This window comes from Camelus dromedarius, chromosome X (genome assembly GCF_036321535.1).
Source record: "Camelus dromedarius isolate mCamDro1 chromosome X, mCamDro1.pat, whole genome shotgun sequence".
Lineage (NCBI taxonomy): Eukaryota > Metazoa > Chordata > Mammalia > Artiodactyla > Camelidae > Camelus > Camelus dromedarius.
In genome coordinates, this window is record NC_087472.1 from 17930592 (window position 1) to 17953913 (window position 23322).

At 39.1% G+C, this 23322-nt stretch overlaps 1 protein-coding gene across 15 annotated transcripts in view; it reads left to right on the forward strand.

The window, feature by feature from the left end:
- Positions 1-23322, forward strand: part of ENOX2 (ecto-NOX disulfide-thiol exchanger 2) — a 248277-nt gene that overhangs the window by 182385 nt on the left and 42570 nt on the right. For all 15 annotated transcript variants that reach the window (XM_031445409.2, XM_031445407.2, XM_031445411.2 and 12 more), the window contains 2 exons: positions 8306-8461; positions 17482-17688. In XM_031445409.2, the coding sequence (XP_031301269.1) occupies positions 8306-8461; positions 17482-17688 (363 nt within the window). The remainder of the gene's footprint in view (positions 1-8305; positions 8462-17481; positions 17689-23322) is intronic.

A 23322-nucleotide genomic window follows, 5' to 3' on the forward strand; every position in this document is an offset into this window, starting at 1 on the left:
GCTTGGGTTTCTATTATTTTAACATCTTCCACAAATAGAATATGCCTTCAGTGGCAGACAAAGTTGAGATTCTGAGAGGGAAGAGCACTGTTCATCATCATGGTAAAGATTTCACCAAGAGCCAATAATATACAAAATACTATAGCAAACAGAACTAATGTCTTTCCAAAACAAGCTTGAATACTACCAAGTGATGGCATTTTCAAGACTCCCCATGGAAACTATTCTGAAGACTGTGGCAGAGTGAGATGGTTCATTTATTCATACAAGAGACATTTACTGAGGCCTGCTGTACTCAAGGTACTGTCAGAAGCCCTGGGGATAAATCATTCAAAAAAAAAAAAGACAAAGATTCCTGCCCTCATAGTGACTCCAGTACTTTTATAATCCTCATATTCATATTTTCTCCCTGATAAAACCTGTTCTCATTTATGAGGTGCCTCTTGACCCTCAACAGCTCAAGGACTTCCAAAACATTTTTTTCATTTGTGCTTTTATTCACCCATCCATCCATTAAAAATATATTGAGCTAGGTCGAGGGGGTCACAGATGGGCATGGCTCAATCCTTGCCTTCAAGTTCAGAGTCCAGTAGTAGAGGCAGCAAAGTCCATACCACTACACTACAATGTAGCAAGTTTCATAGTTGATACATGTAGAAAAGTATTGTTTTAGCCAGGATGTGATGGCCGGTGTTAGGTAGGTAGTGGTGATCAGGGAAGGCTCACAGAAGTGGCAACATTTGAACTCAGTGTCCAGAGATATATAGGAAGGCATCAGGTGAAAAAAAGGGAACTAAGAACAGTCCAGGCAAAGGAAATGGTACACCAATGACCCCCAAACTGGAAGGTATACAAGACTATACAGTATGGGAACATGGTTAAATATTGAGGTGGACTCTATTACCCTATTCCACAAAGTTTTTGAGGCAGCTTATAAAAAAGATTACAGTAAAAGAGGAAAGTTACAAGTGAAATAAACCATCATCAAAATATAAATGAGAATAGAAGGTGAAGACCAGGTAGGGCAGTTAATTAGAATTCAGATGTATAGTTCATAGGATCCCACCCAGTTTCTAAAGCTGAACTGCACCTGTGACCAGGTAGCCAAAACAAAAAAGGAAACCTGATCAGTTATATAATTTGCATTTTCCCCAAAGAGAAAATATACCAATCCTCAAGAAAAGTCAAAAATTTCATGGCCCTTAACACTTGTGTGTGTATGTGTTTGACACTTTAGTTGTGAAATAATTTTTTCACAGGGATCTTCATATATAGGGGTGTACACTAAGTGTAGCCCAGGACCAGTTGATACTGCTTTTCCTAGTCTACTGCAAAATGTAAAAACTAAGAATATAGTGAATTTTTCATGAAGCTAAATTTGCTCAATTGAATGGACTGCTCTTCATGCAGAGATTATAGATTTTCTATATTTTTGGTTTTAAAATGTTCTGTCTTTTATGAATTATGTGTATGTTACCTGGACAACTTTTGTTATTTTTTTCCCATGTCTTTTCTCAGCAAATTAAGAGGTTGGCGATCTTAAATATATATATATAATTTTATTTTATTCATCTCTAAAGTCCAGAAATCTAGGAGCCAAAAATGTAGTGTGAAATGTCCTCACTAATACCCTTTCAGAGGTGTTCACAGCATCCCTAGATGAGAGTCAAGGGCATGACCCTGAATCTGTCAAATGTTCTAAAGAGGCAAAAACACAAAGGGAGGACTATGGGGAAGGTGGCCTAGAAAAATAGATATTTGCAAAAACTTATACTAAAGAAACAAAGCTTCACTGGTTGAAATTTGGGATCAGGGTTGAGATTTATAGGGAAAGTCTTTATGAACTGAAATTATGCCACATAACCCACCCAAGCCCAGCTTGCTGCCTCGTTTGTACATGAACCAGGCTCTGCCTCAACTTTCCAACTGGCCTGAAATAAGGGTGTTGATGATCTTCTGGAGAAGCAGAACAGATATTGTTAGGTTTTGAGAGTCATCATGCAAAAACTTAAAAACTTATATTCTGTTTCCAAGAGGGCTTGTTGTAAGTTCAAGATCATCTGTGTTCCCTCTTCAAGTTGGCTACCTGAAGTCTTTTCAAGGATCTGCATAGAGAGGAAATAGTCAGGACTGTAGTGAGTTAAAATTTCTCAATGCCCAAGCATAATTCTTAATTTTCCAATGAATTTTGTAGGAACTCTAAAGAAATAACAATAATATACCTGAACTTGAATCATAATTTTCTATAAAAAGCTTAATTATGCATATATAATTAGATCCTATTTGGAACACTTATTTTGGACTAATCTATAGTTGCATTTCAGTGATTTTGCTGTGAGTACAAACTACCTCCTGGTGCTCAAAGGGTCTCTGGAATACCTAAAAGATAGGAAATGCCTTTAATGGACTTGGGGGCGACTTGGATGAGGAGAAGTCACTAAGTGTAGGCAGAGCCTTTCTGAGGGTATGAAGGGGCCTCCAAACAGCCGCAACCAGGGTCTGGTTCTGAAAAGGCAAGCAGGATAGTAAACATGTAACTCCTAAATAGGCCTACCTCCAGTTCACACATTGCCACAATTCCAACTTCTCCTGTGGGTTAAAGTTGAGACATTAGATTTAAAACAGAGGCCTCTAAATTATCTAACTCTGTGACAATATATACATTGAATATCTCAACTGGCAATTCTAGGTGTAGAGATAAGCAAACCTAAGGTAGCCTCTTGGGTAGAAACATTTGAAGGCCACTTCAGGTTAAGTAGGTAGATACAGAGCTTAATCTGACAAGAAGCATCTTTTTTTTTCCTGTGGACCCATGGAATTTGTGAGAAACAGAGGAAACTAATGATTGAGAGTATAGCTAGTAAAAGCCACCTACTGTTTGGCCTTACTGTATTATCTTTATAAGCTTCAATTTCATCATCTGTAAAATAGGGAATAATAATATTGTCCATTCCTTAGGATTGTTGTGAAGTTTAAATGAGATGATGTGTATAAAACTTGGAAATTCATATACACTCAGTTAACAGACAGTAGTATTATGGACACCATCCTCCTTCTCTGCTGCAAAAGTAGAGGTACAGAAAGAAGCCATTGTGATCTGGCCTGTCAGAAAATATGAAGGAGTGAACCATAAAATTGGCACATGTGGTGTCTTTGTCATGGATCAAAGATGGGCAACCTCTAAAGTTTCTAGTGTTTTGTAGGTATCTGTAGTCCTAGTACATCTGGTAGAATGTCCATCATCTGGCATTGTCCCAACTGGCCCTCCCTCACAGCAATAGTACAGCGACAACAATTGCTGAAGGCAGTGGCTCTGGGGCCCTGCTGGGTCCCAAAGCACCATTTCAAAAATCAGAAAAATAATGTCAGTCTAGGTGGGTGCTTGGTGTACTTTCTATTTTCATTATTTGAAAACAGCTAACTCTACTAACCAGTCACACCCCACTCCTCAGGCATGCTGCATATTCTGCTTACCTATTGCTGCATGACCAACACGTTATAATTTAGTGACTTAAAACACAATCACTTTATTACATTGTAAGATTTTTCTGGATGAAGAATTTGAGGCAGGACTTAAATGGGCAATCCTGTTGCATATGGTATCAACTGGGATGCCTCAGCTGTGGTGGGCTAGTCTGGAGGTTCCAAGACAACTTCATTCATATGCATTGCACCTTGGCAGGGACAGATAAAACACTGGGCTCAGCTGGACTCCTCCCTTCCCATTTACACTAAGGCCCTCTGCACGTCATCTCTCTAGAATGGTAGTCAGACATGTTACATTGTGACTGAAGCTCTCATAGCAAGTGTTTCCAGAGACAAATGGAAATTTTATCTCTCTTAAGGCTTGGGCAAGAAAATGGATACAACATCCCTTCTTTCCATATTTTATTGGTCAAAGTAGTTCTAGAGCCCATTCAGATCCTTAAGGGGGTGGGGCATAGACTTCACCACAGATAGGAGGGGAATCAAAGAATTTATATCCACCTTTAATCCACCACACTTGGAAAATAGAATTATGTAAAAGTATTTTGTTGTTCATCTGCCATGCTTTTCAGCATACTTGCTTCACCTTATACCTGTAATTAAATTAACTGATTAAAACAATTGTCATACTACATTGAGAGGCAGTGCTATAGTTAAGAACATTAGAGTTATACCAACCTGGATTTGAATCCTAGGTCTTGTCTCTTACTGGCTGTGTAACCTTGGGCAAGTAACTAAACCTTTCTGAGCCCCAGTTTCTTTATTTATAAAATGAAGGATAATAACAGTACCTAGACCACAGGTCTTTTGGAATGAGATTATATAAAATGCTTAGCATAGCTCCTAGCACATTGTAAGCACCCAATAAACAAAGTGATAATTGATAATAAAGCATTGTAGTTATTTAACAGCGTGGCTGTTTCCAAACTAAACTATGAGGTTAATGATTCTGTGTTACTCATTCCCTCAACCCACACCTGCAGAGGGCCTGGCATCAAAATATTGAAGGACGTATAAATGGATAGACATAAGGATGACTGGGTGGCAGCACAGACATGACATTTGCCTCAGTTGTAGCTCCGTGGCTCAGATGTGCACAGAGAATGAAGGATGATAATATTGCTACATAACTACCCTAGGCTGAGTTAAGTGCAAGTTGCTAGGCAGCAGGAAAGCTTAAGGCTATACTGAAACATTACTTGAAATCATGTTAATAGAGCTGCAACTTGGAGGAGCAAGCTGGCCCAACTAACACACAGCATTTGCAGCATTTCCAGTAAGCTGGGACTTTGGAAAGTACATAAATCAGAAGAGGGACTAAAAACCAACATCTTATGACACTTCCGCCAATGGCCATGCCAAGAGTCAAGAAGGGGGCAGGGGAAGGGTGTTAGAAGAGACAGTAAAAGCAAAACAGAACAGCGTATTTATTGTGGAAGGACTTTGGGCGAATACCTTGGCCTTTTCCACAACCCTTTTATAAAATGATTTCAAATCTCATTCAGAAGTTTGAATTCCCAACATAAGACATAATATTATGCACTTTTTGGCTGTACTCCTCAAGCCAGAACAGGGTCTGGAAAAGGGAGAGAATTTATCGGGTCTACTCCCAGTATATTTTAAATTGTTGAATTTCTTTGATTTTTTTTTCCAGATTCTGAAAATACTGTCTGAGAGCTATGATTTCAAATGGTTATTTTCTTGGTTGGTATTGGAAATTCAGGTCTACTTTGGTGCTTAATGGTTGCAGATAAACAAAAGAAATAATAAATGTGATAGGAGCCCTTGAAATATCATGTACAATGTACAACCTGCCCTCTAGCAAGCCCTTCTGGGCAGTGTACCTATGAACTGTTGGCATATTGAACATTAGGAAGAAAGGGAGTTTATCTATGCTGGCTTTAGCCATATGTCATGAATATACTTGCTTTTAAGTGAATTTCATAAAATATTAATGTAATCACACCAAACAGCAGAGTGGTAAGTACATCAGTCAGGAGATAAATTTATCTTGTGTATTTGTTTTTTGTTTGTCTCCATTTATTAGTAGACAGTACATGGAGACCGGCGTTTCTTCCTCAGTCGAAGTGGCAGAACTTGTTTAATGAACTGATATTTCTGTAATCTGTGGTAACGTAGAGCTGTGAGTGACAGAACTATATGAATAACAATGAGGAGGCAGGCAGAACAATAAAAGGAAGACAAACATTTCAGTAGGAGGGGGAAAATAGATGGGATTGTTTAGTTGGCACACAATCTAATCTGATCTTTCCCTACTGAAAATTAACAGTTTGTAAATGGGGGAGATAATGCTAACAACTTTTCTGAAGTCTTATATACAAGGAATCAAATTTTCCAAAGACACAAATAGCATTCTTAACCACAGTTCCTGTTCTACAGCATAGGAGCACAGAATGTCAGAGGCTTTAAGTTCTGCAAGATGGAAAAAAAGACCTAGGCCCCCTGCCCCCACCTGCATAGAGCCTCACATACAGGAGGCTATCACAGGTGTTTGTGGGATGTGGAAGTGAATGCCTGCATCAGTGAATTTATTGGTGTGTGTATGCATGTTTTGAGTGGAAGGAGGGAAACTATCAGGACCACCACCTATCATACCAGAGGTTTTCGTATCAGTTCTAGCCTTTCATTTTTTGAGCTAAATGTCATTATTTATTCCTACTTTTACCAAAAAGGAGATGGAGGCACACAGATATTAAGAAACGTCCCTCAAGGTCATATAACTAGCATATGGGGAACAGTAGAGAGATAAGAGTCACAGGGAGGAAGGGAGGGAATGTGTGTGTATGTGTGCACACAGGTATGCATGTGTATTTGCATGTTGGGTGAGATAACATATGGGGGCTAAAAGTAAATTTGTTTTCAGAAAAATAAAATTTCTTCTTAGAAGAAAATATTTCCTTCCCAAATATATTCAAGGTCTTGGAGTCTCAGCATGACAGGCATGTGGGAGGATTGGGAATGCCCTAGCTCTCTTGGGCTGGCTTGCAATGGGGGATGCCCAGGTACCACCCACCCACCTATCTGCCCAGTTACAAGACTCCTTCCTCCTGGGCCCATTATACCCAAAGTTCTGCTTCTGTATGAATTGCAGACTTTTCTCACTGTTTAGATACTCCTCTTTCCACATCTTAGAGAGCTACTCAGGGGATTCAGAGCCACCTGGAGGACATGCTTAAAGGCACTGCCCTCAGGCCTAAGTGGTGAGCAAGGTAAAGTTGGGGGTAGTAGGACCTGCTACTGCTATCACAACTACCCCAACATTATCAGAAGTTCTTATACAATACTTTGCAGTACACCATGCATTCTATAACAGACGGCAGGGGTGAGAGATGGGGAAATGAAATAGAATGCACTTCTTTTTTTTTTTTTCAAATAACTTGCATTTTGATATAGAGACAAAATGTAAACAGTGTACTGCCCTTAGACCCAAGCAAGTGGGGCACCTGCAATGGGCCCTCACTTTAGGGGTCCCATGCTTTGGAATGACTGTCTCAATATTTTCTAAGTCCCCCTCCAGTGCTGAGGACTGGCCAGGTAGATAGCGCCATCAGGGCAAGTGCCCCAAATCCAGAGGAGGTTCTTTGTGGGTCTTGATGGCAAGAAGCATCTTTCTCAAAACTTTCTACGTTCCCCTCCAGTGTCTCGACTGACCAAGGCTTGCAGTGTCAGCTATGTAAAGAGCCCCAATCTCAAATTGAACCTATGTGGACCCCAGACCCCCTCTCTCCCCTTTGAGGCACTCTTCAATCCTCTACCCCACATGTGGAGTCAACTAGATGCCCCAAGAAGCTTCTGAACTCATGCTTATTGAGTTCTCCCAGAGTCTTGGTTCCAGGAGAATATTCTGGCAAGCAAATCATTCCAGCTGGCTGGTATGGTATTTGTTTCATGGTATCACATGAGGTTGGGCTACCAGAATAGTGTTGATGGTGATTTTAAGATGAATCAAGATGTGTATTTAGACAAGCCCCACAAAAATATTTGTTTGGATCCCCCACATATCCTAGAAGCATCGTTGAATGAAACAAAAGATGATGCAAAATAAAATTCAGTGGCAACAATCGTAGAACAGTTTTCAGACACAGAGTTAAGAATGAACCAGAATTATCTGGAAAGTGTTCTTCAGGGAGGGTGGGACTTGAAGCCAGGCCTCGAAGCATGGGGAGAATTTGGGGAGGCTCAAAGGATTGCAGGCAGGCATGGAGAACAACATGAGAATAGTTATTTGTTGAGCATTTTTGTGCTATGCATTATGCTAGGCACATTTCATTCATCATTTTGTTTACTCCTAACAGCTTCGTATAAAAATAGGTAGTTAATCCTGTTTTGCAAATGAGGAAATGGAGGTTCAAAAGGTTCATCCTTCTAAGCAAATGGTAGAACTGGGACCCAGGTCTGCCTGATCTCCAAAGCTGTGTGCTCTTAACACCATGCTTTACTGCAGAAAGACAGGAAGTGTTACAAGGGACAGCAAGAAGCTTTGTTTGAATGGAGCAGAGGGTGCGTGTTGGAAACCTGTAGAGGGCAAGATCAGTAGACAATTACAAAAAGCCTTGGATGTCAAAATGAGATGTAGAGACAAATAGGCACTGGTCAAATGAAAACGAACAGCCCCAGCCCAATAGAAAAATGCATAATTATGATATTTAAGACCTGGTAATGCTAATAACATGTTTTGTTAAATATTTTGCCTCTGTCTTAGGAAGACCTTTGGTTTGAAGCTTATAAGGTAACATTCTGCCTCTGCTTGACCTTGCCTGGTGTAATTTATTGCTCTCTCTTTCCTCTCCTTTTTTAGACTTTGATCCTGCTCTTGGAATGATGACTGGAATTCCACCAATAACTCCGATGATGCCTGGCTTGGGAATAGTACCTCCTCCAATTCCACCAGATATGCCAGTAGTAAAAGAGATCATACACTGTAAAAGCTGCACACTCTTCCCTCCAAATCCAAGTAATATTCTGCTTTTTCTCCACACATGTCCCAATCTTTTGGTATCTAGGAACACTTTCTTCTTTTCCAAAAGAATACCCAAGGGCTTCATAGATCTATGTACAGAAACCTCACCTAGAAAACAGGAAAATTTTCTCTTACTGAGCAGGTCTGAATTTTATGCACAGAACAGTAGACTTCTGTGTGTTGGTTGTAGTACAAATGATAAAACATTTCTAATGTCGTCTGGTAAGGAATTCAAGTGCATTAGTATAGAAGGAGGCACCTGACACAAACTGCTCAACATTGTCATTTGCAGTCTCTCCTTTTTACAACTGGCCTAGATGCTATGATGGCAGAAATAGAGTGTGTTCTGAGCCTACCTGAGGCACATGAGAATATACATTTGATGCTAAAAATCCTTCACTGCTACCAGCTATTCACACACCACTCAAACTACTGCTGTTTGTTGAAGGGTTGTGATAGACAGTGAGATGAGTTTCAACTTACTGTGAGGGCAAAGAGTAATACTAAGACTGAGTCAAACTCCTTTCAGCCATCGAGTCAATGCAGTTCATGTGGAAATGATATAGGGATCTATCTTTGTAAGCAATGAATAGGTTTTTCCTTAGACTCTTAAAAACATCTGCAAAGCTACAGTGGTCACTTGTCAGTTAAAATGCAGCAGCAGTAATGATTGACTCAAACTTTTTTCAAGATCTATATGGGGTTTTATTTACTTTAAATGATCAGTAGCTATTTCTGCACATGACCCAAACCTCATTAAAGCTTTTCCCACAGTTCTAGTGGTGCTGGATGGCCTATTTAAGGAATCTGCCACTACAGGGCTGAGGGATTAAAGCTGTTTGTTAAGTGACACACTCAGTGGTTCAGGCCATAGAGCAAATGAACTTGCCTGATCATGATAAACATGAACCTTTGACATGGGACTTCAGACAACTATTTCATCTCCCACCTTACATAGGAATCAGTTAATCATGGAATCAAGCCCTGGCAGGGACACATATTCTATTTGGCATGGTCTGCTCATAACCAAGAGGATTTTAAAATCAATCAGGGTTGGTTGGACAAGTCATCTTGTCCCCTTTTTCTAATGAAAAATATTCTCAGTGCCTTCTGAAGATCTTTGAGTTTGGTTGTTGGTAGCATACTTCCTTCCAGACCAATAAGAAATCTAGAAGGCTATCGTGTCAGGGGACCAGATTGAGAGAAGAGCTAGCATGTAACAGGAGAATTGGGAAATGAAGAATAAGATGGCTCTGTTAGGCCTTACCTGCCAACTCAAGTGGCCATTCCTGGATTTGTGTTTAGTGCTTAGGTGAGTGAGCAACACTGTTGTACCGTTGTCTCTTACTCTTAGTGCCACTGTCCCTACAAATGGGTGATGGACTTTTTCCCCTTTCTTCTTATAGAAAGTTGTGCATACTTGATACTATCTTTTTTCACTTCAAGAATCCATGAATTTAGGCATTGCCAGGGTTAACACCTCCTGCTTATATAAAGGTAGAATCCTGCTGATTTAATCATTCATTTATCACATAATCAGCCTGCACTAGGCTTTCATTGTCTCAATCAGGTCTAATCAAACAAGATGGTTCATAACCTGTAATGTCTAGGCTGAGTGCAAGAGATGACTTTACAGGATGTTGTCTCTGAATTTACCAAAAATAGCACTCACACTTTTGTGTGTAACACATAGACCATGTTGTTGAGCAGTCTTTAAATGAATATAGACATATATGGCTTAAAGAGGCTCTAACTTTTGATAGTCTTTAGTAAAACAAGCAGAAACACACCTTTTAAATACATTAATCTTTCTCCACCTACAGCCATGCCTTCATAATTCTGAGTTGGAAGGTCCACATAGGGAGAGGGAAGCATTTTACTTTCATGGCTCAATCTTTTAGTTCTTCATTTTTGTATTAAAGAATGCTGACAGGGCAATTAGTGCCTGTAATGTGGTGGCTTCTGGGAAGAAATCTGGCTTTGGAATTGAATTCAAAATATAACACTCCTGACAGCATAAACTGGTATTCTATTTCCTTTTCAGAACTTGAATTTTGTTGAAAGAGGGCTCAGGTTAATTGGGCAGGGAAACACTAATAGAGAAGCCTCCCTTAGTTCTCTGCTGAGAGCATGCAAAAGTGCCATTTTTTTGTTAACAGCCCCAAGACTCTGTGAAGGTGAGATGGAAAGAGCAGGTGTGATTGGAAGAGTAGGGATTTGGTTTGATTGACTTACCTTCTCCAGAGCCCACCAACCCTGTCTTAAAAGGCCTTGACTATAAACCCTAGTACTTACTCCTGTCTGTCTCTGGTATATTCTTTTCCACTCAGCAGCTTCTCAGCAATAAGGTCCTGCGATTTAGGGACTCTCACAGTCTCTTTATGCACCCATCTGATCTGCTTCTGTCTTGTTGCTTCATTAGAAAGTATCTTTACCATTAATTCCTTCCCCTCTCTCCCACCTACATTTCATCCAGGTGCTGGTCTCACATACAGAACTCTAAAAGTCCTGGGGCTCCCATTGCCCACAGATTCAGAGTCCAAATCCTGGACTTTGAAAGCCTTTCACTGGTCTGCTTTGTCAGCTTAAAGAAAGACACACAACGTAAGAATTGTGAGTTTTAGTTTTATTCAGGGTCTTGCTGAGGACTAGAGCATGAGAGATAGCTACTCAGTTTGCTCTGAGTAAAACTACACCAAACAGGTAGGGGGAGGCCAGTTCATCTGTGATTTTTGGCTAGGAAATATGTGCAGTTGAGCATACATCTTAGTAAATGATTACTGCTAATCACAAAGACCAGATCTCTCAAGTTAATGATTTTAGTGCTTTCTTATGTATGGGAAGCTGCAAGAATCTGGGGCCATTAAAATTCTTCCTGAGATACACATCTAACTGTCCATGGGGCCTGCTTGTCCAAAGCACATAAGGCCTCATTCTTCTTTTCATCCTTAATTCCTCTCAGGGTGCACTGTTGGTCAGCGACTGCAGGCCAATGACTTAATCCTTGTAGAACTGGGTGGTGAGCAATGCTGTGTCTTAGTGATCCTAATTTTTCTACCTCTACAGCATTATGTGACCATCTTCAATCTATCATTTCTACTTGCCATTTACCCACCATTTAGTCAAGTTCAGTTGCTTCCTAATCTTACTCTCCTCTCCAACCCAACTCCAAGCCTACTTTCTCCCAAACACTTCCATGTGGAAGGTACTGAAATTAGAACAGTAGTTACTTGTTCTAATGCATTTCCACTAAAATATTAGGTGCTAAATCCAAGAGATAGTTTTTAGTCTTTAATTAGCTTATCTGCTATGTTTAGAACTAATGACTCCTTCACCCTTCTTGAAACATTAGGTCATTTGAAGGTATTAGAATGACCACCAGAGAGATTACATACATCAAGGAGGAGGATGACCAAGCAAAGAGCACCCTAAGGAATTCTAACATCTCAAAATTTAAAAGAGGAAGAGAAGTTTGCATTCTGTACACCTCTTAGCAGCAAAAGTCCTCAAAAGACTTAATCTTTACTAGCTGTTTCCAGTTCTCCTCATCTCTTAAATCTTCTTCATTTGTGCTTTCGCCCCACCCCTGAATGTCCCTTGTTTAAGATCACTAATGGCCTTACAATACTAAATCCAGTGGTCAGTTCTCAGTTATCTTCCTTATTGATCTAGTAGCCATATATGACACAGTTGATTACGCCTTACTCATTGATATACTTTCTTCACTTGGCTTCCAGGACACCACAATATTGGGGTTTTTTTCCCCTCCACACTGGTTGTTCCTTCTCTGCCTCCTTTGCTGATAACTTTCTGTTCTCCCTGACTTCTTATGATTGGAGAGCCCCATGGCTCAGTCCTTGGACCTCTTCTGTGTCTGTCTTCATACCTTTGATGATTTCATACAATCTCATGGCTAAAAAAAAGCTATCTGTATGCCAGTGATACCCTAAATTATGTTTTTAGCTCAGAGCTTCTCTCTGAACCCCAAACTCATATCCAACTGCCTATTTAATATCTCTACTTAGATGTCAAATAGATCTCAAATTTAATAGGTCCAAAACAAAACTCCTACTATTAGCCCCCAAACTTACACTAGTATCCATCTCCATCTCAGATAATGATAGCTGCATCCTTTCCATTGCTCAGTCACAACTTAAAGGTAATCTTTAACTACTCTATTTCCCTCAAACACCATATTTAATCTACTAGAAAACTCTTATCAGGTCTACCTTAAAATATACATCTAGAATTTTAATATTCTCATGATAATTACTGCTATGACCCAGTTTATATCCACCATAATATATTTTCTGCAATTGCAATGTTGCAGATATTGCAATAACCTTTGAATTGTTCTTCTTCTTTCACCCTTGCGCCTACAGTCTATTCTCAAGAAAGCAGGCAGAGAGATCCTTTTAAAAACCTAAGTCAGATCATGTCCCTTCTCTACTCAAAACCCTTTAATGGACCCTATGTTACTCACAATAAAGGCCAAAGTCTGTTTAATGGCACAGAAGGACCTTCATGATCTGCTCTGACTCTCTCACATTGTCTCTTTGACTTTGACTCCTACAATATGGTATAATAATTAAGAGTCCCAAAGTGACATAGGCCTGGTTTCATATCCCATATCTCCATCACTAAATAGCTATGAGATCCAGGTAAGTAACTTAACCTTTCTGATCTAGACTAGGCAAAATCAGTTCTGGTCTAAAAATTCAATGGATCAAACTAGACAGGAGCTGACTGTGCACCAGTGAACTAAAGATAAATGGTAAGTGAGTACCCCATTGTCCTAGAAGCAACATCCTCTGATTCCTAGAAGTCAGAGACATGACGAAAGAAAGCTCTCTGGAACACAGTTACTTTTTATCACAGGGTGGCTATCACAGATTTATTGCATTCCCAATTAACAGTTCTCAGTTGGTAATATAAGAAGAGGGCAGGACCCTCTCTCCAGAGAAGCCAGTTCTGTCAAGATTTTTCACTTGAGCTGATAGACCTTCTGTATGGAGAGGTTGCATTTTTCATCTACTGTGAAATAACAGTGAACGTGGAATAAATGATGAAATGTCATCTGCTCTCTGCGTGCAGGCACATGGGAAGGCACCCAGGAGCCAAAATTTAAAAAGAGCATTTTTTTTTCATTTTACTATCTCAAAACAGGCTGAACTCATTTTGACCCCTAAGGCTGGGTTCTATAAAGAAAATTAGAGAAAGTGGATAAATTTAGAATCAATAAAGATTTGCTGGCCTTCTGATTACTTCCAATGAGTTGGGATTACATTAAAATATATCCAACCCCTGCTGATTGTCTAGGGGACCTTCAATCTTGGGCTGTCTAATAAAATCAACTCAAAGATCTTGTAGTACGTAAATTCTGGCAAACCAGTTGAATGATCTGTGATGCTCCTTTGAAAAGCAACATGCAAGTTGTTTATAGGGCCTCTATGCTGCTCCATGCCTCACTTCTCAAAGATCAGCAGTGACTTTGATCTTAATGCTGATTGCCCCAACACAGCTCCCCAGAGTGGGTGCTTAGTTGTAATTAGAATTGCTAGAAGCTCCTCCTTTTCCATTACCAGAGATTAGAGTTCTTTATATTTCCAGTTATCTTGAATTTTTTTACATGGAAGTTTCTTTTTCTCCATCCTGAGTGGTGATTGGGGTGTTACAGGAGCTTAGCACATTACCTGATTAGTAGGTGGACTTTGAATTTTCTCCCCTACAGAGTTACCATTGCTGTGCCCAGATCACTGTATTTCAGTGGGATTAGAAAATCAAGCCCAAACCAAAAAGTGCTTTGAGCTGTTAATTAAAGAACAAGTACTATCCATTAAGGAAGATAGATAATACAGCCCATTGCCTTGCTGGTGGCGTACACCTAAATCTCAGCAAATGCTATCAAAGAGGCTTTCTACATTTACCCAAGGAAAATAAATAAATCCCCAGCATTCTTGACACTACTCTTAGTGGCTCTTATGCTTCTTTAATTAGCAGACAGTCACCACAGAATAATCACAGCATCTAAATAGGGTAATGATTTCATCACAGAATTTTTAAATCCCACAAATTGAGTCAAGGGAAAGAGCCTTTGTATTGTCAGTGTTATATGTAACTGCGCTAGTAACCAGACATTCCTTAGAGTTTCTCAATGGACCTAAAGGTAGACCTAACTAAGCTAACTCAAATAATATAAAAAGGTGAATATTTGCTTCACAAAAAGATTCTTTACCACTGGAATTGTTTAAACAGTAAACTTCAGAATGATTCTAAGACAGAATTTTATTCTAAATTCTTAGATTTGAAAACATGGCTCTAGCTAAATGGATGTTCTTGAAAATTCTTTACCTATATAGTCAATGACTAGGTTATGTTCCATGGTCAAAATTATATGTGTCTTCACAGCTGTAGATTCTGAAACCAAGCAGGACCCTGCAGAGCCCTACCAGGGTACAAAAGCCCCTCCATGTCCCCTGTTTCGTTTTGTAGAAAAAGGCTTTGGTCTCCTAGTCCTTCCCTAAGTTCCAAAGAGCAGGCACAAGCAGCTACTAATTGGAAAAGTGATAGAATACAGAAAAAAAGGAAAATCAGATAGTCTTGCACCCTGCAGCCCTCACCACAAATGTTGCCTTAAAAAACCCTTCTGTGAAAGCCAGGTCTTTTGAGCATAAGCTGCCCATTCTACTTGCTTGGCACTTGCAATAAATGCTGTACTTTCCTTTAGCACAACCTAGTGTCAGTAGATTGGCTTTCCTGCTGGGAGTGGAGGGGTGGGCAAGCAGAACCAAGTTCAGTTCAGTAACAGTATCTCTACTAATAAGAGTGAGTCCTTCCCAAATCCAGCCTTATCTAAAGATCTAGATAAAACAAGGAGCTGAGAGTTTGGAAGTCCAGGTCTTAGGTGCTACCCAACTTCAGACTTGTGGTAGGGCTTTAGAAAGCCTCAGATTGGTAATTAGGAAACCTGGGATCTATAATAGTAAATAATAATAATGCTATAATAACTACAATTTATTAGGAACCTATCTAGTGTAGGCATTGTATCACATACAATATAGGCAGTAGATTATCAATTATCCTACAACAACTCTTGTAAGTTAGAGGACAGTATCCCTATTTTAAGATGAAAAAATGAGGTTCTCAGAGGTTATGTAATTTTCCCAAGGTCATACAAACAGTGAGTAATTAAAGTTTAAATTCAGGTTTAACTGCTCCAAGTTCATGTTCCTTCTCTTTTCATCTAATTTGGTGACCTTGAATAAGTCACTCAACTTCACTCAGGTAAGGTTTTTCTTCTGTAATATTAGAAATTTAGGCCAAGTCAGTGGTTTTTAACCCTACCTACACATTAGAGTTGCCTGAGGAGCTTTAAAAAATGTGCATGTGCAGTCTGTCCAGACTAATTAAATCAGACTCATTTGAGTGGTACCCAGGCATTGTTTGTTTGACTCCCAAGTTGATTCTAATGTGCTGCCAGAGTTGAGAGTCACTGAAAGTATGATGTTTAGAATCCTTTCCAGATCTTAAAAACTCAGAGCATAAGTCTCAAGAGATTCTGGACTTCATTTTTCCCTTTTTGGCTAAAATTATAACCTCTCCAGTGTCCATGACTAAGATATTTCAGATTCCTGCTCACTAGGTTATCTTCTTTTTCCCTTTAAACTTCTCCTGTGGAACAAAAAACCCAATACAGTGAGTTCTTGAAATTATAGACATTAAAAATATTAACAGAAATTTTATAAGTTCTCTGAATACCTCTTTTATTGCCTAAATAGAGGGAAAGAAGGTATCATGAGAACTTGATTATTCTGACCCACGCTCATTAAATAGATAGCAGTAGCAAAGTGAGGAAGCTTGAGATGCTGATAGCCAAGGAAGCTCGCAAATCATCTGTGTGCCAACTTGGATAAGAGTCAGGTGGGGGCCTTGGCCTAATCTACAATTGAGACTCATTTATTTTTGCATGTGAGCTGTAATCACTGGTTGGTGAGCTCTCCAAATCTTGAGCTGGGAGAATTATTGTTAAGAGCTGAATGGAAAGAATGGATTACACAAAATAAATCCTTGGAGATCCAAAACCAACACTAGAAAAACCCTTGACCATCATGCTTTGTTTTGTTGGGCTATGAACTGTAGGATTTTGCTTGGAAAATGCTTTGATGCATATAAATAGCAACAAAGAGCTGGCAGATACGAAAGGCTTTATGTATAAGATAAGTGATAGAAAGCATATTTTTTAAGCAAAAAGAGAATCATCTCATTAAGTAGTTTTTTAAATAACTCTGTACAGCAAAATTTATCTCACTTTAATGATTTCCCAGACAAGCTTACTTTCTCTGCTGTCTTTCATACTTCCTTCTAAATGACACTTGATCGGCTTCTGGACCTCACCTCTCCAGCAAAGAATTTGAAGAGGAGCTCACTGGTATCAAAAAACAAAAAACCTAAAAGAGGTGGTCTGTACTCTGGCTTCTTTTGTCAACCAAATCATTCTGATAGCTATAAACATTTTTATAAATGTTCATCCCATCACTGTCAAATTATCCTGAAGCCATTCTCTCAGTAAACAAGAACAGAGAGAATACAGTAACTACAAACTGAATTAAACAAATCATTCTCTCAAGGACCCTGGTTCTGAGAATTCTCAAGAATAAGAGTTTAAACCAAGTGGAATTTCCCTTCACTGTCATCTTAATAAAAATGACCAAAAACTGGGTATAGCTGGGTTGTCACAACAAAATTAAAGAACTTTTGATGGGACAGATGGGTCTGAGTCTTTATCCTGTATATATACATCACGGTCACCAAACCATTGAATAAAATAATTCTCAGGTTCATGAAACCAACTTGCTGTGGAGCAGAGGTGAGCCCCTTGGAGGCCACATGCTTCTGGCACTCTTAAGCAAAAGTGTGACAGGGACAGTAGGGCTATCTCTGGGACATGTCAAGTTTTTAACAGGTACATCCCACACAAACATTTTAATTTCAAATGCTTTTGCACTTACACTTAGATCTTCCACCTCCTGCAACTCGCGAACGACCACCAGGATGCAAAACGGTATTTGTGGGCGGCTTGCCTGAAAATGGGACAGAGCAGATCATCGTGGAAGTGTTCGAGCAGTGTGGAGAGATCATTGCTATTCGGAAGAGCAAAAAAAACTTTTGTCACATTCGCTTTGCTGAGGAGTACATGGTGGACAAAGCCCTTTATCTTTCTGGTAGGTGTTCAGTCATAAGGACTGTACCCATCAGGCACAACACAGACATCAGGGATCAGTGTATCTGCATCTGTGACAGCTAAAGTTGGGGCTTAACAGTAACCCCTCTTACCTTCATAGATGGAAAATGCATGTTACTACCCAAGGTATTCCTTTAAAGTTCTCAAGTAGTTTCTTTTTTAATGAAATATAGTCAGTTTACAATGTTGTGCCAGTTTCTGGTATACATCATAATGTTTCAGTCATACATATACATACATATATTAGTTTTCCAATTGCCTATGGGAGAACTCCAAAATTCTTTACTTGTAGCATCTAAAGGCCTTGATTATCCATTTTACCTCTTAGCATTATCTCCCAATCCTTCCTTCACATACCAAGTCCTAAACACACAACTAATTCTAGTTCCCAGAATGTACCCATGGTGTTATAGGCCTTTTCCTCTGACTAGAATTACCTTTTCCATACCCACATTTTCATACCCTAAAGCTCCAGCTCAGTCATAACCTCTTCTAGAAAGCTTTCTCTGACTTCTCTCCCTATTCTGCCCCAGGCTGGTTTGAACACCCCTTCCTCAGTGCTTCCGCCTTACCTCCTAACATGACACCTATAACATCACATGAGAACTGTGTCTTTCCACACCTGTCTCCTAGACAGAGTATGAACTCCTTAGGGGAAGGACTGTGTCTTATTTAACTTTCAATCCCCAGCATCTAGCATGTAACCTGGCACGAAAGTAGGTGCTTAAAAATAACTATGGAAGTCAGTTAGTTATCAAATATCTATTGACTGCTAATCAGAATGCTTGGTTGCTAAGGATACAGCAAAGACTGAGGCAGACAAACTTCCTGCCATCAGGCATATTACATTCTGGACATGGCAAAATATGATATGTATGTAAACAAATAAATTAATATCAGCTAATCAAATGCTATGAAGAAGATAAAAAGAGCTAACGTACCTGGGGTGGCTAGGAAAGCAAGTCTTCTCTGACATTTGAATTGAGATCTGAACAATACGAATCGGATTGCCACTTGAACATCTGGGGGGAATGCATTCCAACATAAGGAAAAGCAAGTCCAAGACCCTAAGATGTAAATGGACTTGGTATATCTAAGCAGAAGAGAAAAGGTAAGTATGACTGGAGCATAGGAAATGGGAGAGAGGCAGTGAAGGGAAAGAAAGTCTGAGAGGTAAACAATACCAAATTATGTTGGGTCTTGTAATTTATACAGGCATACCTCACTTTGCTTTATTGTGCTTTGCAGATACTGCATTTTCATTTTTACTAATTGAAGGTTTGTGGCCACCCTACATCAAGCTCATCTATTGATGCCATTTTCCCAATAGCATTTGCTCACTTCATGTCTCTGTGTCACATTTTGGTAATTCTCACAATATTGCAAACTTTTTCATTATTACTATATTTGTTATGATAAGCTGTAATCTCTGATGTTAGTATTGTTGTTTTGGGGCACCACAAACTGCGCCCATATAAGATGGCAAAACTAACTGATAAATGTGTGTATTCTGACTGCTCCACTGACTGGTCGTCCCCCCATCTCTCTCCCTCTCCTTGGGCCTCCCTATTCCCTGAGACACAATAATATTGAAATTAGGCCAATTAATAACACTACAATGGCCTCTACTTGTTCAAGCAAAAGGAAGACTCCCATGTCTCTCACTTTAAATCAAAAGCTAGAAATGATTAAGATTAGTAAGGAAGGCATGTCAAAAGCTGAGATAGGCCAAAAGCTAGACTTCTTACACCAAACAGTTAGCCAAGTTGTGAATGCAAAGGAAAAGTTCTTAAAGGAATTTGAAAGTGTTACTTCAGTAAACACACAAATGATCAGAAAGTAAAACAGCCTTATTGCTGATAAGGCGTAAGTTTTAGTTTTCTGGATAGGCCACAATATCGCCTTAAGCCAAAGCCTAATTCAGAGAAAGACCCCAACTCTCTTCAGTTCTGTGAAGGCTGAGAGCAGTGAGGAAGCTGCAGAAGAAAAGTCTGAAGCTAGCAGAGATTGGTTCGTGAGGTTTAAGGAAAAAAGCCATCTCCATAACATAAGAGTAGCAAGTCTGATGTAGAAGCTTCAGCAAGTTATCCAGAAGATATAGCTAAAAATCATTAATGAAGATGGCTACACTACACAACAGATTTTCATTGTAGATGAAACAGCCTTCTATTGAAAGAAGATGCCATCTAGGACTTTTATAGCTAGATTGGAGAAGTCAGTGCCTGGCCTCAAAGCTTCAAAGGACAGGCAGCCTCTTTTGTTAGGAGCTAACGCAGCTGGTGACTTTCAGTTGAAAGCAATGCTCATTTACCATTCCAAAAATCCTAGGGCCCTTAAGAATTATGCTAAATCTACTCTGCCTGTGCTCTATAAATGGAACAACAAAGCCTAGATGACACAACATCTGTTTACAACATGGTTTACTGAATATTTAAGCCCACTTCTGAGGCCTACTACTCAGAAAAAAAGATTCTTTTCAAAATATCATTGCTCATTGACAGTACACCTGGTCACTCAAGAGCTCTGATAGAGATGGACAATGAGATTAATGTTATTTTCGTACCTGCTAGCACAACATTCTTTCTGCAGCCCATGGGTCAAGGAGCCATTTCAACTTTCAAGTCTTATTATTTAAGAAATACAGTTCATAAAGTTGTAACTGCCATAGATAGTGATTCTTCTGATGGATCTGGGGAATGTCAATTGAAAACCTGGAAAGGATTTACCATTTTAGATGCCATTAAGAACATTAGTGGTTCATGGGAAGAGTTCAAAATATCAACATTAATAGGAGTTTGGAAGAAGTTTATTTTAACCCTCATGGATGACTTTGAAGACTTTGGTGGAAGAAGTAACTGCAGATGTGGTGGAAATAACAACAGAACTAGAATGAGAAGTGGAGCCTGAAGATGTGACTGAATTGATGCAATCTCATTATAAAGCTCTAACGGTTGAGAAGTTGCTTCTTACAGATGAGCAGAGAATATGGTTTCTTGAGATGGAATCTACTCCTGGTAAAGATACTATGAAGATTGTTGAAATGACAACAAAGGATTTAGAATATTATATAAATTTAGTTGTTATGGCAACAGCAGAGTTTAAGAGGATTCACTCCAATTTTGAAAGAAGTTCTATAGGTAAAACGTTATCAAATCATGTTGCATGCTACAGAGAAATCATTCATCAAAGGATGAATCAATTGATACAGCAAACTTTATTGTTGTCTTCAAATTTTAAGAAATTGCCACAGCCACCCCAACCTTCAGCAACCACCACCCTGATCAGTCAGCAGCCATCAACATTAAGGCTAGACCCTCCACCAGCAAAAAGATTATAAGTCACTGAAGGCTCAGATGGTGGTTAGCATTTTTTAGCAAGAAAGTATTTTTAACTAAGGTGGTTAATTTTTTAGACACAATGCTATTGCACACTTCATAGACTACAGTACACTGTAAACATAACTTTATATGCAATGGGAAACCAAAAAAAAAAAACCGGTGTGATTTGCTTTATTGCAATATTCACTTTATTTTGGTGGTGTGGAACTGAACCCACAATGTCTCTGAGATATGCCTGTAGTGATGAGTTTATTATTATGGATATAATGGGAAGTCATTGGAGGATTTTAAGGAGTAAAGTGACATGATCTGATATACATTTTAGAAATATCATTTCTGGGTAAAGATGTACTGAAGGGTATGGGCAAGTGTGGTCACTGGTGTTTAGTTAGCTAATCATAGCATTGGTCTAACCTAGAGTGATGGTGGCTTATATACTATGGTAGTTGGAGTGGAGACAGTAAAAATTACTCTGCATAAAGTTTCTTGTTTATGGTAAAAGTTCAAATTTTGGGAGACCGAGGCAAGGAATTATAATTGGAATGATTTCTGTTAAATATTATGAAGTAAAGCCCTTTGCTTTTTAGGGTGGTTTCAAGATAAAGTTTCATGGCTGATCCTTTGCTTATTTTGAATTGTTATTGTTCTTTATGGAGCAGTGGATAAATAAGCCTGAAGGCATAAGACAGAGTAATTGGAAAGACATAGAACAGTTAGCTATTTCCTTTCCTAAGGGCTACTAGTTTGGAAGAATTGGGTCCAAGTGCTAGACATTTTATGGTGACAGAATCTTCATTCATGTAACAGATGCTTGTTGGACATCTCCTTTGTATAAACTATTGTGCTAAATGTTGTACAGAGTAGAAAATGAGTAAAACCTAGTTCTGCCCCTTAATGAACTTAGGGTTAGTATGCAGTCATCATTTATTAAAGAAACACTGAGTACCAGGCATTGTTCAAGACACTGATAAGACACACTCAGTGCTAGTAATAATGGCATTGAAAGTTACATGTGCTGTACAAGAAGTATGAGTAAAGTGTTATGAAAGTTCAGAGGATACAGAGGGAGGAGGAGTGAAACAGAGAGAGACTGAAAATTTCTGGCTCCTGACTAGGGGTATCAAAAAAGGTAGCATTTGGAGCAAGTCTTTGGCAAAGAGAAAGCATTTGAATGTGGACAATGGTGCATATATACAATATGAGCAAAGATACACGGGTGGTAAGTTTTGAAGAACATTCAAGGAAACAATGAGTAATGGTTTGTGTACTGAGTAGACATGAAAGAAGGAGGGAAGACATAGGTTGTCAGCACAGTTTGAAAGGCTTAACAGTTGAGTCTTTACTCCTCAGATAATAGGGAATTGTTGAAGAAATTTTTGAACAAGGAAAATGACTGTTTCTGAAAGATTAATCTGACAGCCCTGTATAAAAATGGATAAGAGGAGAGGAGGTCAGTTAGACACCTGTTGCAATAGGCCAAAGAAAAGGTAATGAGTGTTTGAAAAAGTAGGCTGTACATGGGAAAGGGGAGGAGGAGGCAGATGAAGAATACTCTTTTTACATTTGGTAAGTGCTGTAAAATATAACTACTGAAGGTTTAATAACCCTTAGCAATGATAACAGAGAATTCCACAATAGACTATTTTAATACGAACTTAAAGGTCTTGAAAAGCCCTATAAAAGACGACATGCTGCTTAGAAGGCATCCATCTAAACGTCATTGAAATCAGCTCTCTGGTAACAGCCTCCTCCTGGAAACATTCTCATAGCTGCCAAAGGAAAGGAGATTGCAGTCAGTGATGTGAAAACAACTAATTTTTCCCTTTAAATTTGAACCTGCTCCCTGGAAGTTTACAGGTGCTAGAAATATCCTGAATTGGATGGCTGTTCTCCCATATTGTAAAAGAAAGAGGTTAAAACAAACAAAAACCCCTTAGAAAAGGAGATAGGAATGTGGAAATAATCATTTTTTTTCTACTGAAGCTTGACCATCTTTGGGAGCTGGCATTATGCACAGTGCACCACCTCGTAGCTTCATAGTATCTTGTGTGTGTTTATGCAAAGGTTCCATATTGTCCTCTCATTTGATTCTCTCCTCAATCCTGAGAGAGTAGTCAAGGTAATCATTAATAGCTCCATTTTTCTGATGGCTCAGATGATCAAATTAGATGAGTGGGTGTGGAAGTGCATTGTAAACTGTAAGCCCTAGCAAAGGTTGCTTATGAAATGTATTCTTCCTCTTTCTCTATCTTCTTGTTTGCATTGTTTCCAAGAAA